This window comes from Melanostigma gelatinosum (genome assembly GCF_949748355.1).
Source record: "Melanostigma gelatinosum genome assembly, chromosome: 19".
Classification (NCBI taxonomy): Eukaryota; Metazoa; Chordata; class Actinopteri; order Perciformes; family Zoarcidae; genus Melanostigma; species Melanostigma gelatinosum.
Window position 1 is genome coordinate 7,994,791 of NC_136652.1, and position 26,853 is coordinate 8,021,643.

At 42.2% G+C, this 26,853-nt stretch overlaps 1 protein-coding gene across 1 annotated transcript in view; it reads right to left on the reverse strand.

Annotated features, from left to right (window-relative positions):
* fam184ab (family with sequence similarity 184 member Ab) overlaps nucleotides 1–26,853 on the reverse strand; it is a gene marked incomplete at both ends in the record, with an annotated part of 117,087 nt that overhangs the window by 61,715 nt on the left and 28,519 nt on the right. The window contains 5 exons of the mRNA XM_079290235.1: nucleotides 3,460–3,711; nucleotides 4,667–4,750; nucleotides 5,011–5,250; nucleotides 7,319–7,477; nucleotides 8,881–9,000. Coding sequence (XP_079146361.1) covers nucleotides 3,460–3,711; nucleotides 4,667–4,750; nucleotides 5,011–5,250; nucleotides 7,319–7,477; nucleotides 8,881–9,000 — 855 coding nt within the window. The remainder of the gene's footprint in view (nucleotides 1–3,459; nucleotides 3,712–4,666; nucleotides 4,751–5,010; nucleotides 5,251–7,318; nucleotides 7,478–8,880; nucleotides 9,001–26,853) is intronic.

Genomic DNA, 26,853 nt, shown 5'->3' on the forward strand with positions numbered 1-26,853 from the left:
CACACACACACACACACACACACACACACAGTGCAGTAGCTGTGTGATTTAGCACTCTGTCGGAACTCATGAGGGGCAATTTCACATCTTTCAATCCCATCAAACGGCCTGCCTCAAACTTAATTACTGCTGCCACGGCTAAGACAAAGAAACCTCAGTGTGATAATAACCACTGAGAAGTCACACACAAACTACACATGATCGTGTGTGCCTACGTGTGTGTGTGTGTTCTGTCCATCTGGTACATCCTTGTGAGGTCCAATCAGTGTTTTAGAATTTACAATCTCACGTTTTTCAGAGGACTGTTTGAGGGTAAAGACTTGATCTGAGGGTTTATGGTTGGGGTTACGCAGGTTGTTGTTAAAACAAGATAAGATTAATCTCAACAAGGGTCCCTAAAAAGTGCAGCGTATAAACACGAGTGTGTGTTCTTGTATGTCTGTCTATGTGAGGACCACTGTGAGCTTTAGGTCCTCACTTCTTTAAAGAGTTGTTTGAGGGTTAAGAAGACATATTTAGGATTGAGGTTAGAAGCAGATTGAGGTCAGGATTGGGTAACAATTGGTTACCTATATCACTGTGATGGTTAAAGTTATGATGTTAAACTGTCTGTTATGTGAGGACCAATTTGAGTTGAAATTGTGAGTGAAAGTGGGTATATATGCTGTTCAATTCTCGGTTCTTCAGAAGGCTGTTAAAGGTTAAGTCTGCCGTTATGCTAAGACCATTTGTTCCAATTGAACATGGAAATCTTCACACAAATATATACTTCAATTTATTTTACAAGGTAATGAAGTAATTCCCTCCTCAGACACCTGGTTACTGTACTTATTAGCACATCTTGCAGAAACAGGGATTAAAAGTGCATTTGCTGGGGTCTATTTTTAGCAATGGCTAGGGAACATATTTTCTCATATTGGTTTTCTACAAGTACAGTGCACAAACCTGTGTGTGTGTGTGTGTGTGATGCTGGAGGAGGTCAATAGTTTAATCAAATGTATCTCTGTTGATTTAAACAGGCTTGAACAGAAATCCCATAGTTGCTGTCATTACCTCTGAATCACCCCTCATCATATTAAATATACAGTAACATAAATCACACACAAATGCTCACACACAGAGCCTCACTTCTGTCAGTCATCCTTATTGGACCTGGCTGAACCCTGCATTTACATTTAAAAAGAAAAGGCCCCGGAAACTGTCCTTTCAATGGTGTATTGTTTTATCCTGCTAAAAGCTTCCCCTAACCAGTCCAGATAGGCTTTACCTGAGAGTGAAGTATTTAGTCCAAAGACAGTGACAGCAGCAATTTAACACAGCTTCAAGTGGAGTATTTCACTTGGGGGCTAATTTGTTATTTTTGGTCTGCATATTTCTACAGACGCTTGTGAACAGTCCACGATTAATTACGTCTGTCTCAGTTACTCCGAGCGATCATTTGCTTGCATGTCTCTGGAGATTTGCCCACTAAATCACAAGCTAAAGGAGGACGACAGAGAACACCGGAGCGATAAGCTGTAGCATCCCGACATACAAGTGCCTTCGCCTGTGTAAAGTTGATATTTGATGCGACAATTTCTACCCATGAAGTATGCCGGCACAATAATTATGCCTCCTGAGACTAGGGAACATTTTTGCTTTGGTGCAACATTTAAATTTGCCACAGTGGAAAGAAATTTTGTGAAGAGAGTTAAAAATGTCACTCTGCATGAGCAAAGTGCTACAATTTCAGAAACCGAATGATTACGAACTCTAGGCGAGAGGATGGATGAGATGTGAGTGTTGAACAGATATGTTCATAGATTGAGGCTGTTATTAGGAGATTATTGTGATATTACCTTGGTAACAATACCAGATATCAGCCATGCACTTTGTGAAAGACTAAAAAAGACGAGATCAACTTGTTTCTACCCTCTGAAATCTGCTTTCTTGAATCATATGAGAGAATCTAGAAGAGCTGTCAAGTGAAGTTGGTTTCAAGCGCTCTGCTCTGTTGCTCTGTTGTCGTTTCTTATCTGGGTTACAGTTAATTGCTCTGAAAACGAATGAATTTATTAACCCCGGGCACACACCATCCGCGGCTGACCTTGATAACATTCTCCGTAACGCTGAGAAGGGGAGCGCCCCCATCCCGTCTTCTGTGCAATCAGTGAGGATTTCACACAAACTTCACAGAATCTCGTAACAACTACAAAAAACAACTAAAGCAATTCCCCTGGAGCACATGTCAACTCTATTTTCAACGATGGAGATCATATCATGTGTGTCTATTTCCAAAGGCCGTACAGAAATCAAGAGAGTAGAAAGATGAACACAGCATTGCTGTTGTTGTCCGACACAGAATGCATACCACACTTTAATATAGAGGTGTACTAAACAGAAGCGTTGAGGCTTCCCTCATAACGTTTATGTTCAAATTCTAAATCAACATTTAAATGCTGCGCAGGTCTACTTTTGCATGTCTATTTATTCAGTTTAAACCCAGCATTTCTGCATCGTCGTAGACAAAGATTGGGCTACACTAATATTATTAGTATTATTCTATTTGAAGAATTCGATTCCAGTGGTGGCTGCACATTGTTTCCTAAATTCTATGATCCAAATAATTCCAATCATAATCCAGAGCTTTGTAAAGTCTCAATTTATTAGAAAAAGATAGACGGAAATGATTTCCAAAAATGACAAAACAAAATGGCGCTTTAATCCATGTTTGTTGGCGTTTAGCTTTTCTAAAACTATATATTTTTGCTGCAGTCAAAGTTTGCTCTCCCGCTTGCCACAAAGGCGTGTGGTCCAGCAGCAATCAACGAGTACCACAAATGTATTAATTATATCTATATAACCGCGATGACGTCATCAAATATGACGCAGCTTCATTTGAAAACCTTAATAAAACCCTTGAATGTAAAAAAAAATGACATCCAGTGCTGAGTATGTCCAAAAAACATACTAAATGGCATCAAAACAGCCAAAGATTTGGGACAGAAGACTTGAAAGGCTCATTTGCGTATTTGATGAGGGGAAAAGAGTGAAACTGGTGAAAGACAACCCCATTTTTGCCATTTGCGTAGCTTCCTCGTGGATAAATGCTTGTGGATGCGTGGGGGCTATACACAAACGAAAATAGAAAGTCCGTTGAACATCCACTTTTTGTAATTTAATCTGTGAATTTGACAACACGCTATGCATGAAAACTGTTCCCCATTTCTTCTCACTGTCATCCCATATACAGACTTCATTTTATATACCCAATTTATCATCCATCACAGAGGACACATTTTGTAGGCTGTCCATAAAAGCTGCATCAGAAGACGGCCAATCAAAGACTTTACTGGATTCAGTTACAGGATGTTCTGTTACCGTTTCACCATCCCTGTCTCGTCTTTATAATCCACTTGAAGCAAAAGCATGTGACTCCAAAGATGGTGTTTGAATCAGGCGTCTGGGGCTCAGACTCACCTTGACGGAGCTCTCGGCCGTGGTAAGGGACCCCTGAAGCCTGTGGGACTTCTCCCGGTTTTCCCGAGCTTCATCCGTTATCCTGGCCAACTCGGTCCTCAGTTTTCCGAGGGTTTTCTGGAGCGCCGCCTCCTGAGTCTGGAATTCCCGCCGCAGCTCGGACTCGGTGCGCTTCCATGCCAACAGGTTGTCGGCAGTCAGCTGCTGAGTTCTCTTCATGGCCTCCAGCTCGCGTTCGTAAAAAGCCTGAGCCTGGGGAAGGACAGACTGGTGTAAAAAACCACCTAAATCCAAACAAGTAGAAAACATTAGGCCTACGGCATGGAAACTGATCTTTAGTTTAGTTTTTTACTTTTCTCTCTCTCGCTTTTCTTTGTAAATACATTGGGAATGTAATTGGAAACCGTTTTGGGCGGTTGGAAAAGCTTTCTCATCAAAATCCAATCTCATGTGAAAGTAATCAACACGAGTAAAAGTTCAAGCCAAGATGTCTTGGCTGACTGTTCATTGTCAGTGAGGAGGTTTTTTAAATTGAAATGAATAGCTTTTAAATGCAGTAATTAAATCGCTGTACACACATCTGAAGATCACAGTCTTCACTTCGAGCAAGGTCAAAATCATCGTGCCAATAAATGTAATTGTGGTTCTTTTTGAACCATCACTTACTTTGGCAGAGCCTGTTCTACTTTCAGCAGCACCTTGGAGCGTAATGCTAAAACACTCAAGACATACCAGATGAGACATCTACAGGACAGCAATCATGTACTCCCTTGATCTTTGGACAAGTTGTTGTGCTATAAAAATATATTAAAATGAATGTTTTAAACATGAAAGAATATTGAGATATCTTATCAGTCATACTTTTCTGATTTGTTATTGAACAAAAGCTGAATTTCAGATATCTTTAGGGTTGGGGATGGATTCAAATTCAGAAAACAGGAGCATGATGTGACGCCTGACGTTTGTGGCCTAGAAAATGAATAACCATCCATTAGAAAACACATTTGCCGATGCACTTGCTTATCATCTGATTATGAACAGGACAGACCATCATGCATTTCTTAAGTTTATACATAAATGTATTTACTTGATAAATGTACTTGTTTAGAACACTTCATAGATGTATTTACAGTGTAATACTCCACCTCAGAAAACAGAAAAGGTTTGCAGTGCGCGAGCAGCAAATGTCCGCTACAGGCTGCAGTACCTTGCTGAGTTTGGCCTCGTACTCCTCCACCAGTCTCTTCTTGTCCTGTTTGAGTTCCTCCACCCGCTCCGTCAGAGAATCCACCTGTAACAGCACAACGTGAGAAGGACAGAGATAAAAACTACTTTGGTCCATTTCTTCCTCTCCCCCCTCCTTTGGTGTAATTACAGACCGCGAACAGACAGTACATATGGAAAGAGTTTGAGTTGATGCAGCAGGTTAGGCGACAGAAAATGATGCAACAATCACAGCCGTCCCACTTTCTTCCGGATGTCTCTGCTGTGATTTAGTTTGTTGCTGTGCCTTTCATTTCTGCTCTACTTTCGCAGCAGCGAGTGCATTACCTCGGCTTTGTGGAGCTGCCCCAGTTTCTCCTGGTCTTTGCTGTAGTTTGCGTTGTGACTCTGGTGGCTGCGGAGGAGGTCCTGGACCTCCTGCCTGTGCTGGCCCTTCAGCTCCTCCTGAGCAGCCCTCTTCTCCTGCTCAAACTGGTTCTGGGCCTGGCTGAACGTGCGCAGCTTCTCCTCGAAGGACCGTCGCATCTCCTCCACCTCCCGCGACATGGACACCACGCGCTGCGTGTGCTGCCAAAGAAGACAGGAAGACAAGACTAAGCTTACGGGAGGGTTGATATATGGGTCGGTTGACGTATTACACTGTGGTTAAAACCTTTGAAAAAGCTCTAAGACAGGTGGTGATGTTCCGGCTCGGAGGGTTTTGACCTTCTGGCTGCTCTGAATTAGAACTGAAAACCAGCAAACACACTCAACTGAAACCCCAACATCTCAACAGCAAGCGCTCTGTAAATATGTGCCCACAAATATAACAAAAAGGACGTGTTTAACACCAATGACTTAAAGGGTGGTCTCAGTCACAGCCTCACGAAGCAGGCGAGGCAAATGATAAACATCTCTCTAGGCCAGATTTACATGTACAGATTCACGCCTTTCATTTAATTTGCCCGCACAGTCTGAAATTAGCATTTCACTTATGAAGGCAGCAGATAATTACACAATCAGCGACACGCGCTAACTGCTCGGTGCAATTTGTCCCTGAAAGCACAAACGCTCAAAGGGTTCACTCCAATGGGGACCTTAGTGCAACACAGAGCCCTCGACCCAGCTCTGGAATCAAACAACGGGAGAATTTGATCTGATGCAGAAAGTGAACTATTGATAAATGAAGTTACAGACATGCAAGCTGACATTCGTCAGTAACCACTCTTGTGATAACACGAGTACGAACACACCTTTGCATGAGCCTTAGCATGTTTGCATGTTGGTTCTTTAAATGTCACTAAAAGTCATTTATCCAGTCGTTTTATTCCATCCATTTCCTTGTTCCTCGACACAGAGCTGCACATCTTCTCCCCACTGGATATAAATCGATATAATAATGTCATCCATCTGTCTATTCATCCTGTCGACTGCTGTATTGATTTGTAGCAATGTTCACCATCCATACATACACACAAACACACACACACACACACATACAGAGAAAAGGTCAAACCCATCAGCTGACATGGTAAGTGCAGACATAATACAACAGTGAGGCGAATTTTAAGCAATCTTTTGAGGAATTGGTTGAATTGGGCAAGTTTTAATGAGTGTATCATGTCTTGGCCATGTTTCATGCTGTCCGGAGACAAAGACAATATAAATATACATCCGAGAAGACGCAGACAGTGGAAACAGCTGATCAGTCATGTGAGTTTATTGTTCACTACGTCAGAATTTATAAGGCAACAGCATCATCTCATTTAACGCATCAACTGTTTTTAGATAAAAGGTAAAAAAACACCTGAAGCAAGCAAAAAATTTTTTTTTGCCCAATTGAAGTTAAGCAAATGTTGTTTCCACACAGCTTTTCTGATGCAATGCTTCAAAATGTGTGAATGGAAACACCGCTACTGTGTGCAGATTGAAAACCACCGTGGGAGGTGCTTGACACGCGCCCGAGTCAGACATATAAAAAATGCATCCGTCTTTCCAAGATGCAGATGTAATATTTACACCTCCGCACTGTAACTATGTCAGCAAGGGAGATGTGGAAATAGCCGCTCACAGATCTACACACTGTGATATGGCAGCTGAGGTTACTCTGCATTATAGTTGCAGCGTTTATCTGATCCCTGATCAGTTCAATCACTGAACGATCTGCGTGGGTATTATTCATGTTGTTGTGTTGACTGCATTCTCTGCTCAGGTAGACATTACTGCACTCTATCTTCACATAGAAAATAGTTGTTTGCTGCTATATTAACGCTCTGAATTTTGAATTAAGCACCATTAACTGATATATTGTTGTAACTTTAGTAATAAAAGGAATGTTCTTCTTCTTCTTGTTATTTAGCAGTTACCAAACTGGTAGCTCCAAGACGGACTGAAATCATATTTGTGATCAGGCCAACTGAGACACATACTAGGCTAAATGTCACAAAAGTGCATTAAATCTCATCTTAACTTTATCCGCAAACGAGAAACTTGAAATAACAGGTGAAAAAGGAGCTCTGATCACTAAACTCCTCAGCCTCACAACAGCAGACAGAACCAGACATTCGTACTAATTACCTGCAGCATCAGGCCAGGCACCGCTGCCTCTCAACACACACACACACACACACACACACTGCATCATTCCTCTGTCTACCTGAGCCTCAGTGCATAGCTGCATGTCCTCCACCCTCTGACGGTAGCTCTCAAACTCTGCCAGCGCCTGTCTCTTCATCCTCTCGTGGAGCTCCATGGACTCCTCCAGAGACTGGATCCGCCTCTTCAGGTCTATCTCATCGCTGATCTTGCTCTTGTACTGTTGATTGTACAATGGAAAGTATTTGAAATCCTCATGTGACGGCGCAGCAAAGCGCACATAAGATCATAGGATGCATGTGCGGGATCGTGTAACCCGAAAGGCAGTAGTTGGTGAGGAGTTAGCGGATTTGTTCAATGTTGCAATGGGAAAAAAAAATAAAAAATTCAAACCAGATATCGTTGACATCTATGAACATTTTTCATGTAATCTGCTGACGCATAAGCCACAGTAACAAATATATATCATAATAATACGGTCTCCTGGGCGAGAGTAAATGAACAACATGTATTTCTGAATTAGATTGTGTAACAGACATAGACTTTAGATTTGGTGGTGATTTAGCTCATTATGAGAGACTTTGTGAAAAAGTATAGCACGTAAATGTCTGTAAATGTGTGTTCAGCTGTTCATGGTTGGTCACATTGCTGTCAGGGAAGCAACTAATTCCCACAAGGAGAGATGACACATAGATGTAAATAATTTATATTCAGCAGATTGAATTTTGATGAGTTCGTTTTGGATGTGATCTGGGCTCTCCGGCTCTCCGGCTGCCATGTGATAGCGTGCAGCTGCCGTGCACAGAAATACTGTAGTTTAGCGAGCTAAAGATGACTGTAAGATATACAGCGATGCCGTCTCATCTTCACTGACTGACCTGAATGTGACCGCGTTTCTAAAGAGCCCCGCCGGCTGTTGAAACACTTAAAGTCTTGAATCAATAGTCAAAAAGTAATCACAGCCCACTTATACCATAGAGTAGAAACTCTTGCTCCACTGGTCCATCAACAACTAATGAGTTATAAAATTAATACTGTAATATGCATTTACTTTTCCCCAGCAGGAAGCAGTGACTGATTACATTACTTATCTAACTTAATGTTTATTTATACCCATCAATGGGTACAGTTTGGATGTACTTGTTCCATTATTATGTTACTTTATACTTCTACTCTACAACATTTCAGAGGCACATATTGTACCTTTTACTACATTTATTGATGAATTTATTCACAAGCTCCACCTTCACCAACATGAATCTTTCAATGATCATATGTTAATGACAATACAATTAAAATGATTGTCATTATCATCATTATTATTAGTTTTAGAAATTGTAATAATAATAATAATAACATACATTTTTTCCAAAATGGGCCATTTTGCATCATGAGTACTTTTACTTTTGGTATATTTTGGTGTATGATAATACTTTTGTACATTTACGAAAATGTTCTAACTAAATGTTCAGGAAACCAAACATCTTTGGTACCCTGTGTCCTTACATCTAAACTGAACATGAACATGGAGGACATGTCTAATCAACATAGGACAGATGAGAACATGGACTTCATTGAAAAGTAGGACATCAGTATCTAATTAATTACATCAAACGTAAAGACCTGTAGTATCTTCTCCCTGGTCTCCGACAGAATCTGCTGCACCTCCTCTTCGTGGGCCTCCTTCAGAGTGGCGATGGCTGCCTCGTGCTCGTCGTTTTTCGTGTTCAGTGCATAGATAACCTGCAACAGAGAGGAGAGAAACCTATTAGCTCTCAGACATATTCATAATCAGGAGTTATTACGGCATTAAAAACCGGTGGGAGACGAACTGCACCTCTTCACAGCTCGGGTTCCGCCAGCACGGACTGTGCTGAGACTGCTGTGTTTGAGATGTGTTGTTTAAAAATGAGAGTGGAGTCTACAAATAAAACAGCGGAACATCACAGCGGGAGGTAAAGTGGGGAAATATGAAGACGACAGGAAGGTTGATATCAATGCTAACACTGGATATCTTTAAATGTATTCTGTGATGGAGAGAAAAGACAACCATCATAATCAATTCTACTTGTGTCTCGTATTGCTGGGGATAAAAATAACACGAGCAAACTATTGTGCATGAGGTTGACCTTTTAAATCCGTCCCAAAAATACATGCAGCCATCCAGCAAGGCGAAATCTGACAACACAGTGATCCCCTGCTCACAGGCAGAGAGCACGAGAGAGCGAGACCGGGGAGAGAAATGGGTTTTTACATTTCCACATGAAAAAACCATGAGAGACTCTTCCCCACTGCTGCCCTCTCCCTGCCGTGAGAAATGGAGCGATGTGTCGCCCCTTTGAACAACCAAGTCAACGATTCGGCACATTGAACTGTGGGAATGCCTTTGTTTACTCTGGACCAAAGTCCGTCAACAGATTTAGTTAAAAGGGGGGTGCAGGGAGAGAAAACAGGAGGGCAAGAGCTTTCTTTGAAACAATGACATCCACTTTTTATGCCTCGCCGGGAGATGAAAGGATTTAGTTTGACAAGTGCTGGTGTTTTGTTGTTGTTTTAATTCCTGTGTGTTTATTCCCTCCACACACTGCTGACAGCCACAGAACTTTACTCAATAAGAGAAGAAACTAAAGACACAGTGTAATCAAGAGCTACTCAGCCATGGGAGTTATTCACTGTGCTATTTGAATGTAGTAACCTCTTAATGTGAAGATCATCATCCCCTCTTGTGCCTGTATGATGAATATTAAATGCATTCTTTTTTAAGTTATATCGTTTTTTATATATTTGACTTCTACTTCAAGCCTAATGTGTTTTGCATGATACAGCATTCAACAGCTACTGAGACATTTCACTCAAAACCACAAACATTAACCTCATGGCGGCGCTGGAGAAACGGTCAGAGAGAAACTAATAAGGATTCATCCTCTTGGGAACATGAATGCAAAATGTCATGTTAATCCATCCAATAATTATTTTAATATTCCAGTCTGGACCAAAATCAGTGGCCAGACAGACAAGTAAGGAGATAAAAATGGAAGCAGGAAAGGGAGTTTATTCATATTGGCTAAAATCACAAGCTTGTTCCACAGGGTTTCGCAATCTGTCCCGTCATTTGGGACTGATTGCAAGGAGCCAAATAAAGCTGAGAAAATTTGATTTACTCCAAAATGAAACATCTTTTCCGCCACACGTCTAAATTATTCAGTCCCCTCAGTCTCTCATCAGCTTAGGAAGGGAATGGAGCAGACGTAACAGTTAGAGGAGCTAAAATCTCCATAACATCCGAGAGTCATCGGCACACTTCTGCACACGACGTGCACTAATAATGCTGTGGGGTCCGCTGATACACACACACACACACACAACAACATAACAAACACACACACAGTGCATGCACTTACATGTATACACATACACGAGCAGAGACTGTCAAGATCCTCATGAACCAATACACCCACGTCGAAACACATCAGCCTATTGTGCCCGACAAATGGTCAGAGAGACGAGGAGGCAGTGTGTGTGTGTGTGTGTGTGTGTGTGTCTTTGTATGTGTCAAGGAAAAAGACAATGGCTGCCTGAGAGACAAAGGCTGCCAATATTGTCATCATTGTCATCATGAGGGATTAGTAGATGTTGGATCTTGCAAGCCGGCAACATGCAAAAAGCAGATATTATTCTAAAGCGGGACTTCAGATATCAGACAGTAATTGGGGTAAATATTCACAATATTTAAAATGTAACCATATTAATGGGATAAATTTAGATGTATGTATGATGATGTAGTTTCAATGATAAAGAACAACATCCTGAATACATAAGCATATATATATATATATATCTGTATAAAACTAGTCCACCATCCTGACTTTGGGGGCTTTGTGAGGAGTACAATGCACACTATTTAGGGGACTTTCTCAGCTTGAACTGATCCTCTCAGGCGGTGCTCCCTCCCAGACTAGGCGCTTGTTAAGGCAGTACCACAGCCATAAAGCAGGTCCTGCCTTAAGGCGGAATTATCTTTGTCGAGGTGTGTTCAGCTTACGATTTAACCCTTTGTCACAACACCGGATGGCTGCATCATGCAGTTTTGTGCTATGCACATTACATTCATTGCACAGCAAGGGCTGTGAGAAAGTTAGCAATTTGTAAGACTCTAGATTGTAAAATTCATCCATCCAGCCATCGCTGTACGCAAAGTACAGCAACGCCTTAATGGAGAAGCACCATTTTGCCTTAGATATGCATGATTCCAAGCTGTAAACACACCTTATGACCAACATCCAATACTCGCTCTTCTTCAACTTCATCTCCACCAATTCCTGAGGTAAACATGTGGCTCTGAGACGGATAAATCCTCCGCAGTGTTCACCAGCTAGTTGCTAACTTTGTCAGTGGTTCCGTCAGAGCAGAGCTTGCTTGCTGAAAAGTAGGTGTCAGAGAGCTGTGAGAGGCTGAACCAAAAACATAAAGTCGTGGGCTGTAGAACCCAATGACGCGTGCTATGAACAGACTGGGATCACAATGCCATCATGAAGATGAAAGGCTGAATGTTTGGGCTCTTCCTTTTGGTTGAGCACCATGGTAGATGGCAAATTCTTGTTTTTTTTCTTTGCATATAGTAAACCCTCTACATGCACATAAAACATTATTATATACATGCAGTAAGAATTTTAATTATTTATTCATTGTTTACATGTTTTTAAAGCAGCCAAAGTGCTATAGCCTGTTTTGATTACACTTTGTTATTCTGCTGTACCATATGGTTATATTTTTGGACTTTTGGGAAAAGATCATGTGATTCAGAATAAAATGAACGATGTATTCATTGTTTAATAGAAACTGCAATGTCAGCTTCAAACACACGCTTCCTTTTACTTCCTTTTGGTGTGTGTGTGTGTGTGTGTGTGTGTGCATTTTTCTGAAGCGTGAAAATGTGACGAAAAACAGAGAGAGAGTGCGAGACAGACAGAGCGATCCTCTTCTCATCTCCTCGGGTCGATCGGGTTCCTGTCCTTGGAGGAGTTTGCATAAATGACAGCCATACCAGGCAGATCGATAAGGTGACAGCGAAATGCCACAAATTTCATCTGCCAGCTGGAAGAACGTCACAGCTGAGAAACTAACTACGACTCTCACCAGGCGTGAGTCCCAGCTAGCTGCTGGATGAAATGTGACTCTGCTGTCAAACAAAGGAAAAGCTGAAAAAAGATGTTTGTTTTTAAAAAGAACTTCCTTCTGCTCACTTTCTTGGCGTTATGGGATCGTCTCTGTACAAAGCAACTCTATAACCTTTATGAATATATTCAAGAGATGTGAACTTTCCTTCACCTTTTTTGTTATTTGGATACAGGACTTGTTAGTAAGTGTCAAATCATGAATATTCTGCATTGCACTCTTGCCATTTGCTTCAGAAAGCAGGTTCAATGAACAAACAGTTACTGTCGTGTCAAGACGACACCAGACGATGAGAATATATCCACAAACAGACAGATACATTGTCTACATCGAGATACAAGTCAAACTGGGAAATACGGACGAACGGACTCAGCCGTTCATATCTCACTGCAAACTTGTTTTCTTATATCAACTTAGAAACAACTAATTCAACCCGTTTTCAAAAGGAACCAAAGATAATGAAAAAAGAATAAGGCATGCAAAAACATGATGCTTAATTTAGGAAAATACTTAAAAAATTTGATACATTAGAAACAAGTTAAGATATACCTACTGCACAGGCAGGTTAATTCACTATTATTCAGGAAATAAAACTTTAAAGGACTCAATCACAGACAAAAGCAACTTGACAAGAAAGAGAGGAATTCATCTGACAACTTTTAACTGGTCAAATTTCTATTGTTGGCTCATATAATGACCAACACGCCTCCAAACAAACACTAATAGTCGCTCCCTGTGAATGCGTCGCCCACGTTGAGAGCCGCGTGAAGGCTCAATGATAGATGTGCTCTGAATTTGTAAATCAGCACCTTTAATCTGAAGAAAACACGGAATCTCTCCAGGACATTTCAACAATAACAGTGAGAGGTAGTCTGACAGGGGAGGTAGGTCATAACTTTTTAATTGGTAATAAAAGACAAGATTCTGAGGTGATCAAAGCATGACATGAAGCTGATTCATTTTCACTTCTCCAACACTCTCAAATCTCAAATCCTGTCACTCTAAATTACTTGTGTTCTATTTTTAGACTCTTGTTGTTGTTGCTTTTGCCTGCTGCCGGCTATACCTCTCACACCCAGACATGGCCAATATGTTTACAAGATACAGCTCTGTGGTTTTGTATTTTTATGATTTGTTGCTACCTGGATTCATACTGTAGCGAGATGTCTCTCTGAGGGCAGATTGGAGTATTTATTCCTTTTGTAGCAGACATCTCTTAAAAAACTAAAATGTCTATGACACAATCTGAACTAACAAACTTTGTCCAGAGACTATCCTCAGGAGCCTATGGGTCACTAAGTGGTCCGTGTCTGAACTCAAGATAGAACCCGGGGTCACTAATGGCACTGAAACAGTTAAGGCTGGCCCTACAGTGTTTAATGACCCCACCTTTATGGTCACGAGCATCCACATACCTGAGGACACAGAGATGCATCCAATTGTTGTAAACAACTTAAAGAAACGTGTACTTTATGTGCTAGTCCTAGTCTTAGTAAGTCCCTGTATTTGATTTATATATATATATATATATATATATATATATAGACATCTGAGTTTATAAAGGTTATGTATCGTTAAGTTCTTGATAGCCAACTCTGCTTACATTTATTTTAGTGTCCTGCCATACACACTGGATGTTCATTGGATGTTCATGTCTACATAGGTCTGTCTGTGTCATGATATTAGTGCCTATATATGTTGGGGGATTGTTTAATTAATTGAATCTCTAATTGATCAGGTTTTAATTCAGACATTTATATCAAACTGCTTGGTAGCGTTAGGCAGCTGAGATAGCTCACATTTAAAATATGGAAGACTTAAAGAGACTATGTGAGTAACTAGTGTTAATTGGGCAGAATAAGGTTGAATTAAATAACCAAGACAGTTGATAGAGTGGGAGTGGTTTGCCGCCATGACATTGCACTCTTTCTCAAGAAGACATCAGAGGACACTTCTCTCTGTCCTCTTCTACACTGCACTTCGACAAATTTGAATTATTTATAATTGTTACATATCTTGATATTAATTCATTATTATTTATTAAATCTGCTACCAGCAACAATGCCACACTTTAGTTCCAAATAACTGCAGTAACAAACAACAATACAAGTCTCGTCCGATTCCAAGGGAGATGTGGAGTGGTTTGTTTACGGCGGGACTGAAATCCAAAGCCGCTACAACATGCAACATCAAAAAAAACAAGCATTTATGAAATTATGATTGACTTCTGATATCCGGCAGAGCCTAATGCCTTGAGAAACTTGGACAGCAATTGGGGATGAAAGCAAACCAAATGACTTCATGAGTAGAGTAATATGAGCACCAACAGAGAAAGTAAACAGTACAAATCCATTCATCTTTGATAAAAGTTACACGACATCAAATGTAGTTTGTTCAGACTCCAATGTGCTGCCTATATGTCTTTGAACTGACAGGATGAAAGCTACGAAAATGAAGTTCATGAACAAAACTAAGTGCAGGACTTTGCAACAAAGGGACCTAGAAAAGTGCATGAACTAGATTGCAGACCAAATAAGAAAATGCAAAAAAACTTCAGCTGGAATGCAAAAATGAGAGCAGGTGCCTGATGATGTTCCTCCAGACTGGCGTCATCGGAGTTACACAGGATCAAAAGAGAGAGATAAAAGATGCTGGTGCTCTGAGGTTGTTCAGCCTTGTTTCTGCGAAGGATCTAATGACTCCCGACGAACTCAGACTGGCAGCGATCTCCTCTTATTTCACTCTCACAGGCCTGAGCGCGCACACACACACACACACTTCTCACTTATCTCTCCGCTGGAGTCTCCCCGTCCACTGATGAGACTTTGATGATAATGTCGATGTCTAATGACGACCATTTCGCCACCTTAACACGAGCCGGTAGTCATTTTCCACGCTGTGGCGGTGGAGCTTTGTCTTGTGAGTGCAGTGGGAGTGATGAAGAATGGACTGGGTGCTGACTGCAAGGACTGTAGTGTAGATGGAAGACTGGCTGCCACCGGATATATAACAAAGACGTAGTGGGGGAAGGTCATGAGGAGATAGAAACCACTCTGGTTTATGTGAGACAACAGCCAGCAGCTTTCAGTAGCTTAGCATAAGGGCTAGAAGCCGACAGCTACAAAATCCACCAACCAATTAACACATTATATTTTGATTGTTTAATCTGTACAAAAAATTAAAGTGTTGGGCTCTGACCATGTGGCTTAAACATGTGCTGTGGACAAAGAAAATCAGGCCTTAACTTTTTCAAGCAAAGGTCTCATCCTGATTTGTAGTTGATAAGAGCAAAGGGATTTCACACTAGGGTGTGAATTTCCCCCCCCCCCAAATAACCATGGTAACCGCTGCAATCTCATTGGCCGAAGGCCAAGAGACCCCAGGACCCCTGTGGTTCAACCACTGTCCAACAAAAGTGCCTGCAGATCACACCTCCTTGCTTTCCCCCTTCGACCTCGGTTGAGTTAGGGAGCACGCAAACGCTCTCTTCGCCCGGACCCCCCCCGTCCAGGCCACAGAGAATCCAGCTTTTTCCCGTCGACCTCGGTTGAGACAGGGAGCACACAACTCTCTCTTCGCCCGGACCTTCGTCCTGGACGCATGAAGACACATCGGCCTCTCCTCCCCCCCCTCCAGCACGACGGAGGCCACGAGGAAGCAACGGCCCTTCAACCCTACTCAAACCCTGACAAGCCGTTTCGCTGGATGAAACAGCCCGCGATAACGAATCTGCTTCAGCGATCAGTTCAGCGCTTTTTGCTCCTTTTTCTTTTGGTGCACACATTCCGGCGAAGGAAAGACGACAACGCCTCCCTCCTTCACCGACGATTCCCGGTAAGACGCACGGACCACGCCGTCAGCCGAAGTTAGATCACCCTCCCTGCCGCGAGGACAGATCACGTCTGCGTTTGCTCCAGAGCGAGCTGCGCCACGACAGACCGAAACAGCGCCAGCTCAACGCCGCGCTGAGAAGCACCCCCCCCCCCTTCCTCTCGAAGAAAAAGGACAACTTTGCTCACGAACCCTTCAACGTTGCAACGAAGCATCTACAAGTAAGATTCTTGGCATTTGGGCATAGCTTAGCTTAAATTAACTTAAGTTTAATTCAGGCCATTCATTTATATGTTGATATTCCCGTGTTTTTGTGTGTTTAAGACTGTCGCGTGATATTGAGGTATTACGCAATCATTACGGAGCAGAGAAGCTCCGCTGTATTTGTGTATCAACTATGACTGTTTCTTTTGGGATTATTTTCATTCATTGTCTTCCACGCCGTGTGGAAGTTCTCTTTTCATTAACTCGACTCGGTGAGTGAGCTGAGGTGCGTGGTTTATCACGGCATAAGTTACCGGCAGTTCAAAGACGACAGCGGTATATTTATGCATGATAGAACCAGCAATCAGGCTCCCTACCACATCGCACGCCGAAGCGTGATTCACTTCGAGTTCTCGCTCCTTTTTTCTCTTTCCTCCTTTCACGAAACACACACACACAGCTCCTAGCTCTACCCCTGGGGAACCTCGTTCAAACGAGCCTCACATCACGTGCTGCCCAGGCACACGTGAATTACATACAGCAGCCTAACTGCCATTTTGGTCCGCATCACTCGACTCCGCCATCTTTGTAGTTTTTAGCTGTAGTTCTTAAGGCCCCTCCCCTTTGGCCAGCGTCACTCGACGCCGCCATCTTTGTAGTCTTTAGCGTAGCTGTAAGACTCCTTCCTGTTCACCCACAGACCCACACACACACATACACATACACACACAGACATACACCCTCATCCATTTTATTCATTCTTTAGTTTAGGCATATAAAATTGTATGATAACGTTTGTTGGTTGCAATATTAATTGATTTGATCATTTATTATTTTGATTCAATAAACTCTGTTATACTTTCAGGAGCAGTCGTCTGTGATTACTTGTGCATATGTATTTGATAAGACTGTATGTAGTAGCCTGTGCTCGAACTTAAAACCCTTCACTGTCACTGAATGTATAGTCATACGCAGACTATTGACATTATGAGTGACTACTAATTATGAGACTTAGTTTTATCGTTTGGTTATTGGTCCCTGTTCGCAGGGTGGTGCCCCGTTTTTATTAATAATCATTAATAATTGTTACATACATCAATAATTCTATTGATGTCAAGAATTCAGTTTCTTAAATGCTGATAACCCAAACACGCTCCTTTAGATCCCAACAAAAGTGTAGAAATGAGGCTCTTGGCTCTGAGCAGGCAACCAGCGGAGACTCCAGGAAGTAGCCGGTCCCAGCCAAGAAATAGTCCGGTAAATGGACTGTCCTTGTACAGCGCTTTTCTAGTCTTTTGACCACTCAAAGCGCTTTCACACTACTTGTCATCATTCACCCATTCACACCCATTCATACACTGACGGCTTACAAACATTAAAACCCCGCAGGAACAGCCTGCGGGGGCAATTTGGGGTTAAGTGTCTTGCTCAAGGACACGTTGACATGGACTAGTGGAGCCGGGGATCGAACCGCCGATCCTCTGATTAAAGGACGACCCTGCTGAGCCACAGCCGCCCGTAACATTTAACAAAAGATATAACATCGTCACTGAGAATTGTCGCTGACCTTTTGTAACTTTCCCCCCCTATTACCAAAGTGAAAAAACATTACCTCGAGGTCCATTTACTACTAGCCTTCACCAGCAAATTGGAATTAGCTGAATAATTGACTTGATATGTTCTCTGAATAAGCAACTTGTGACCTGACCCAGTTCCTCTTGCTGCTGAAGACCTTGAGATGTAGTTGAAAGCTCGGAATAGCTGGAAAGTCGACCTTGTGTTGAGATTCACTGTCACGGCATAGTTGTCCATTTGCGGATGAATGCTGTCTCCTAAAAATGCCGTGTTAATCAGGTCCGTCCGACACTTCGCTCTACATCCTGGCAGTGCTTTGACGCAATGTCGGATGATTAAAATGCTTTTGAATAATACTTGGCTGAACAATGGGATGAGACGTGAGTGTTAAAGACCTCCTGAGCTGCAGTGAAATACACCGGCAGGCAATTAACATTGCCTCCTTATACTCATTAGCTTTAAATCATTCTCCAATTGGATATTGAATTTTGTAATTTTGAGTAGCGACGAATGTGGTTTCATGGATTCTTATTCTTGGTTCTACACTGTTGCACGAAGTAGATTGTTTTTTTTTACCTTCTATGTTTGAACCAAGGTCTACAAGGCGGATGCATGTTATCTGGCCTCAAACCATTTGTAAATCAGGTAATGTTTACAAGTCCTCTTGTTGTGTATTGAAAATGACACATTTGTGTTCTTCAGCAAGACCCATGTGCTGCGTTTACTCTCCCTTTATGGCCGTATTTTTATTGTTCATCCCTTCACCGAGGCTTGTGTCTTTTATTTGTCCAGCTCCTCTTTTCCGACCCTTTCTCGTTGTTATTCCAATCTAAAGACTACGTGGATTTGACATTATCAGACAAAACTGACAATGGCCTTGTAGGGCTGGGTATCGGTGCTTCTTACTTTTAAGGTATCGACCCAAATAACCAAGCAGTACCTCTCATCTGTAATGGTCTGCATCGTCATTGCACCTTCCACCACCACCATCTCAAATTTATTATCTTTCTAAGTAAAATATGCACACCGAGGCAGACTGCCATCTCATTTCCACAGCCTCAATATTATGCGTTTACTGGGAGTGAATTTAACGAAGTGGAGAGACAGACAGGAGACCTAATTACTTTAATTATAATATGTGGCTGTGATCTGCTAAACTGTAAGGTGCACCTTAATCCGTCAGCTAATTATGGGATGTTGCGTAGCGGTGTAAGTGGTGGTGCAGTTGAGCAGATTTGAAAGTTTGGCATTAATTAAATTCAGGATCAGCTCTTTTAGCATTTTACCAAATAAACTGCATTAGCGTCCCGTGTTAAATGAAGAATCCTGAGAAAACAAAGTCGTGCCTTGCTCGTTAAGAGTCTGTTCAGTCAACTGAGGGGAGCAGGGGAAAAAATGAAAGAAGGCTCGCTTCAGACTACACATGCTTTTTGGTTAGTTTTTTGGGAAAGAGTTGAATGCAAATGCCTTGCACAGCTTTGGAACGCTGTTGAACAAATCAAGAGGCCACTCGCCGCCGGTACTGAGACGATAACATTTGGATGACACAGGCTTTGGTCTTTGCCTACCCCATGTGAATATTAACTTACATAAACTGTGAGAAATACAATGTAAAGCATAGAATAAGGCCTCCAGAAAAATATGTAAATATGTAAATTGACACCACAACATCAGAGCCTCAGGAATAGAAAGTGCACTGCCTCACACTATTCCAAGAAAAAGATACAAAGTGCATTACATTTTTTTGGATATGGATGATCGGGTTACAACGTTTTCCCAATACTCTAATTAAGTGAGACGTCCAAGGTGCAAAAGTGGGCAATAAAAGCTTTACACTACCAGATGTAAGAGTGCCTCTGACTTCCTAAAAAGTGTCCGGCGTGATTGTCGAAAAACAATCACTGTGACATCAGCATTTGGCAAGAGAAAGTCTTTTGTTAGAATGAGATATACACTTCATAAATGACAATCCTTTTTGCACACAGGCAGCATGTAGAGCTATTACTGAAACATTTAGCAGTTTCCCCCCCGCAGAGGAGATGAAAAGGCCCGTCACAGATCAGGCAGAATATCAGATCATATGAACAGAGTGCGTCCGATTAAACCAATTTAAATGTTGCTTTTAAGTATCACATTTGTTGTGATGGGGAAGATAATATTCCAGTTTATTTACTCAGTGCCTTTTTTATGCCCTGTGCAGACAGCAGGGACAAGAGTAGCGAGCGCTCTTTTCAACAGCAGCGGTTTTCACATTGTACTTGTACTGTCTTAGTTTAAGTGATGCATTACCGAATGAGCATGTTTGTATTTTACAACGGACCAGACAAGCTGAGACTGAGTCTGCATCTTGTTTTTAGACAGCTCAGAAATATGCTCACAGGTCGGGTCGTGCAGTTCTCCTGTCACTTGAGGTATTCTGCATGTGAACAGCAGCGTGCACCTACTTCATGCATATGCATTAAGAGGATCACGCAGTAGATCCAGGAGAAGAATACATCAACCCGACGAGACAAATCCTCTCCAGGTTCTTAGGTGGAAAATCCACCTCTTCCAAAAAGAAACCGGCACAAATGCATTGAAGGCAGCTTGTCGAGGAAATCTGGGCCACAGTGCATGATGCTATCGAAGAAACACCGAAAGCAGGTGGCATAACATATGTTATGCAAAAATCTAAAGTTCAGCCGGTGGAGTATTGTTGGTTTACCAAGCTGTTGGAAAAGAAAGCCATAGTTCTGCCCTCTGGTTGGATATTTCTAACTAGTTGTTCTGGTCATTGCACATGTAACTTAAACGCATATGGCTTCTGAAGTCTGTGTGTGTGTGTGTGTGTGTTGTTTCTGTATTATGTAATCTAAAGAGATGTCTCTAATTGAATAATAAGCACCATCTGGAGCCATTCGCTTACTGTAAGGTCTGAGTGCATTGCATTGTTCTTTCTGCTTATTTAACACACACACACACACACAAACAGACAAAGTAGCACAAGGCCTCTCTGTGGTTGGTGTAGTGATGTAGTATTTTTATCGTGATAACTCAGCTTTAAAATTCAATGATCAGAAAACACAGAAATCTGCACATTATTGCTGGTACAGCAGCTATGGGCAGCATTCATATACTGACAGGTATAATAATAGTAATGAGGTTTGAAAAAGAAAGCCACGATACTTGATGCTGGGACTTCAGCAGAAATCAAAGTCCAGCGCCACAAACACATTTCAACCCCGAAGGTTGACTGCAGGCCATTCAGATTGCTCAATGTATATATTATTTAGTTTTTAGATACTCCTCACTGCAAGTTCACCACATCCAGCATGAGATCCACTGGAGCAGTAAAGCGAACCCATTTAAAACTCACAGTAACACAGTCATGGTGGTTCAAGGCAGGAAAGGGAAGGTTAGATGTCGAAGGAGAGCGTTAGAGCCAAGAAGAACAAAGTCGGCATCTTTGTAGCTTTCACATCTCAACGATACAATTGGGATGCAACCCAGGTGCTGTCAGTGGCCCTGTGTGTGTGTGTGTGTGTGTTGCAGAGACCCCGAGTTGATTACAGCCCACCTTGTGTCTACTTTCATCTGCCCATAGGTCTTGGCTGTGTCAGGCTACAACAGCTCTTTGTTCAGGTCTTATTCAGGCGGAATGAGGAGTTCATCCCACTCCGTCTCTCTTTCTCTCTCAGGATTTAGTTTACTGTTGAAGGGAGCTGAAAATAAACCGATCAGCTTTACTTCTTTTCTCACATCTTCATTCACCCTTTGTTGCCCGAGACAGCGCTGAAAGAAAAGATGTACTTTTTAGTACAAATGCAGTAGTTTCTAATTTTGTTTCGCGTTAAAAAAACATCGTGGAGCGTTATGTGGAGGTTTGTGTCAGACCTGCAAATACTGTCCACCTTTAACCATAACAACGATATTTCCATAACTCTAACCAAGTGTTATGTTGCCTAACCCGAACCATAACTTATTTGCCATAATCTTTTCTCAACCTAAAACTAAACTGTAGCTGCCATGCGCAGGTGTTGTAGAATGTGACAAATTAAAAAAACGTTGGCATTGGCATCATCCAATATCTACGTTCATGTCTGGGGAAACTCTCGTGTACAAATTCATCTGTCGACTGAATGACTCTGTAAATGGGATCATAGTTGTTTTAACCAACATAAGGTTTAGCACCACACGCTACCAGTCCCAGCTGTGGCGACATTGGTACAGCTGTCTCTTTGTAAGGCATTGCTAGGCCGATGTACTTTTATTGTTTGTGTCTGTCTTTTTATGTACCTGTCTCTATGGACCCCGAGTCTGCAATAAAGTATATATATCTGTCTATCTATTCAAAATAAAAGTACCCAATGATTTATATCTACATGGAAGAACAAAGCTCTTTAAAAGCGTTTAAAAGCGTTGATCTTGAAGCAGCAAAATGAGGAAATGTAGGGTTTTCATCAGCAGTATCTCAGCTCGAGACGCCGAGGCCCATGACAAAATGTCAGTATTTGACGCCCTGGGACTAAAACCAAGCCGTTTGTACCGGTTAAGAAATTGTCAAGTGGAATGGATCAAACTAGCTGATTTTATTCAAATACAACAAAACGGCACACTGTAAACCAGGGGACCAATGCAAGAGCTGACAACAATGAACCTGCAGTATACGGCTGCACAGCAGGTAGCTGACAACATTTATCAGGTCTGATTAATGTAGCGCAAAAGGGGGACGAATGTAGACACCAACATCCTCGTGAATTTACCCTTCTGCTGCTTTACTGCTGCTTCCATTAATTTGACATCAGTCTGTTCGGAGCGATTTCACAACTCACTCTTTCTGCGTGTGTCCATCCATAGAGCGAAGCAGGACGGGATGGGTGTGAACAGAGGATTAAATAAGAGGAGAGAGTCTCTCCCTCTCTCTGTCTCTCTCTCTAAAACACGCTGATCGGATTTGTGAATGTGTGTGTGAGTTTCCGAGAGAGAGAGTGCATTTGAATCATAGACAACACAACCCTGCGCTGGACAAGCACAATGTAGTGAAAGCTTAAAAGCCTCACAAAGGCAGCGTGATTGACCGCTGAAGCGTGGCTTTTCGAAACTGCACAGAGGCTGTCGACAGACTGCAAAGGACACGAGACCGGCAGTTGTTAGAGGAAAAATTCCATTTTTATTTTGGGACCAAATGTAGTGGATTGCCCTGTGCTAGTGACATAGATGCATGGGCATGAGCCTGGGCAGTTCGTCTTGTGGTCCAGTCATCTCCCAGCAGACCCACAGCCAGACAACAATAAACAGCAGCACATGGCGCTTGATACACACATTTGTAACTCTAAGAAACAGCATGTGACATGTTCGCAGCTGTAATTGCATTTATTACATGTGCACTTGCAAATGAACTGCCTTAATCTCTATTTGAGTGGTGTGTACAGTCACAAGAGGGATTCAAATACGGAGCTACAGAGGACTGTGGCTCCACACACACACCTCCCTTGTTGCTAAAAGTAGCAGATTATTTGACGGATGGATGATATTGTTGGTTGAAATCGGTTGGAACTAGCTTACGTATCTATCTTATCTTGTTTTACAGGGGGAAAGATGATAGAAATTTGACAGCCATGTATATTTATTCATTTTTTCCATGAAAAAAGCCAATGCAGGAGTGAAGAGCCACGAGAACGCACACAAAGAAAGTGAGGAAGCGGGTTTTCAGCCGGAGCTATTCTGTCTCCGTCATCACTACACACACTCAACTCGGAGAAGATGAGAGAATCTGGACCACTTTTGCCGGATTTAGGGCCCCCGCTGCCCTCCATCAGTCATCACATCAAAGAGCTCGTCCTCCACCACTGAAAACAGCTCTGCAACGTCCCGTGCAGGTACTACCACACCCTCGTGTTTTCTTGATTGGGCTAAAGCCGGCTGAGCACCTCAAATGGATTTTCCTTCGGAACCCGAGACATCAAGAAGCAGACGGAGAGGGTCTTACTGGTCTCTGTGCAATTGCGCGGTCTTGCCAAGGCGCCATGTACCGCCGCGTATTCAGCCCAAAGATCAAAGGCAGGAAATAATCCCCAGGATTTAAGGCTCTCCTGCCCGATTTCCCACCATGTTTGGGAATCTAGAAAATTAAATATTGCTAAATTGTATTGTGTAAGATGTTACAGTCCAGTGCTGCAGGTTTATTTCTCAGTAAGAACAAGCTCCTTTGATGGCCCTTTCTTTGAGAACATGCTGTTTTCACATTCTCCACATAATCACACATCACTGTAATACACATTCACTTATAGTTGCTGTGAAGATATTTCTCCACCTTTATTCTCTGCTATAATCACTACATCTGTGAACAAATACCTGCGTTGCTGCTCTCTGGCTGACAGAACACAGCAGTCACTCCACTTAAAGCAAAGCCATGAATGCTTTCACATCCGGCAGCTGGAAGTCGACCAATCAGCACATTATGGTGCTTGGAGGAGCACCATCATTTGATTTGAGCATTTGTGTTTTCCATTTGTGGATGTGCAAGATAGATGTGGTCTCCATCCGATGATAATGATTCAGAGCAAAGCAACAATGCTAATCCATCCAGTGGTGGAATGTAACTCAGTACATTTACGTAAGTGCTTCATGGAATTCAATTAAATTGCTGAGCCCTGTGAATACTCTTACTTTTAGTAAAAGTATTTTTAGTAAACGTTACTGATAGTACCTACATGCGGTACGTTTACTTAAGTGTGGTAGTATTTCCACGGCGCGGTGACAGTACTTTTACTGAAGTAAATTATCTAAATACTTCAACCACTGTCCACCAGACCAAAGGGAACAGAAGAATGTTTGAGAGTTGGTTTTAAATCAGCAGCAGGGACTGAGATATTGCGTGTGTGCAGTTAGAAGAGTGACGAGCAACGAGCAGCACACACAGACACAAAGAACGCAGGAAGCTGCACCTACTCCTGCGAGATCAAGCTGATTGTTCTTTGCCGATAAGGCGACAAATCCCACAGAGGCTACCCCTCACCACAGTAAAGAATTGTTAACGATAAGCTGGGACAAGTTGACAGCGTCAGTGGTAAAGTGACAACATGCAGCTGTGTGCATGTACATTTGCTGTTATCCTGTCACGGTTTCAAACACGATGGAACTCCCACTTCAGCACTCAAAACGAGGCGTGGCTGCGCTGCCGGATCGCAGTTTGCACGATGAAAAGATGATTTATCGACGGAGAAGTCGATGATCTGGCAACCGCTGTCCTTCAGCCACATGGAAACAGAAACTTTACACTCAGACACAGGTATGTTTTGAATAACCGTTTGCTCTTTGCAGCTGCAGAGGAGAAACACTGTGAGAAATCTGCACCTCCGTCATTGCGCTTTTAGGGAGACAAATCCCCACTTTCATGTCATACTCATTGCCTACATTAAAGGCGTCGACTCGTTTCAAAGTGATCCGACCTGCTTCGTGTTCTGCCAAGTCAGCAACCGCATGCCCTATAGGTCCGAACTCCTGGCTCTGTAGTACAGCAGCAGCATTTAAAATGGGAAGAGGTAGAGGTAATATTTGAATTCCGCCTGAATTTTACAAAGGCATGCTAGACATCTTTGTAAAGTGGAAATCAGCAAACTGCACACAGCATGGTTGTGATATGCAAACATGTCGTGTTAAATGTGGACTAAATAAAGACGATGAAACATGTATATCTGTCCTGTGTATGTTGTACATGGTTGTTTTTTTGTTCTGTTTTTTCTGTTCTGATGCCTGTGATGCACCAACACATTGGCTGGTTCCAGATCTGATTGTATAGCAATATTTAAATGTCACTAATGCAACAAATATTAAACATTTACTTATTTTAGGGGCGCACTTTTAAAAAGGCCAAGAATTAGTTGCCAATTTCTTCAAATGGCGACCATTACTGCTGAGCGCCGTAAAGGGAGGAGAGAGTATTGACTCATCATGTGCAAAGAACCGTTCCAAGGATTGTTCCGGACACCGGAGTATAAAGTGGGAAGATGAGTCTGAATCTGGCATCTCAATTAGAGGAAATGGCTCACTGTGTTCTTCAATGGTGTGATAGTTTTGTTTTTACATAATATTCTCATCTAGTGCAGCTGTGAGCGTAGGAGAAGAAGTAGAGCCCAACTACAAATTGGGAAAAAAAGCCTATAAATATGCAGCACATCTTTTTTAGTCTCACTAAAAAACGCAGGATTACTATTGCAACAACACATCATCAGTAGGGTAAAACTAACCTGTCTCACGACGGTCTAAACCCAGCTCACGTTCCCTATTAGTGGGTGAACAATCAAACGCTTGGTGAATTCTGCTTCACAATGATAGGAAGATTTTGTTTTGTATTTGTTTTACATGGGAGCTGCTCACAGGCTAGCAGAAATATGGCTTTTATTCCTCTGTGATTTCCTTTTTTTTTAAAGCAAGTAAAGGACAAATGTGGGGAAACACTATTTCAAGGCCAAGTGGTTCATCATCGCCGTGTTCAACATGAAGCCATTGTCATATTATCTCGCTGACTCTCACTGGAAATAATCCGATACATTTTGCCAAAATGAGCTACAAGACGAAATGCCACAGAATACAAAATATCAATACAAACAGGGTGCAGAGGCAAGATCAATATATGCCTTACTATAAATAGTCAAATGAATGTAACGGTCAATCAGCTGCATGCCGGCTGACAGTGGCGCTGTTGGTCCTCATAGATCACAATGACATTTCATCGGTGAGGTCACAGCCTCGGCTTAATGGCTCCACACCGAGCAGAGTTCAAGGTGACGCTCGGTGGGCGTACGGTGTACACTGAACACGCATAGTGAT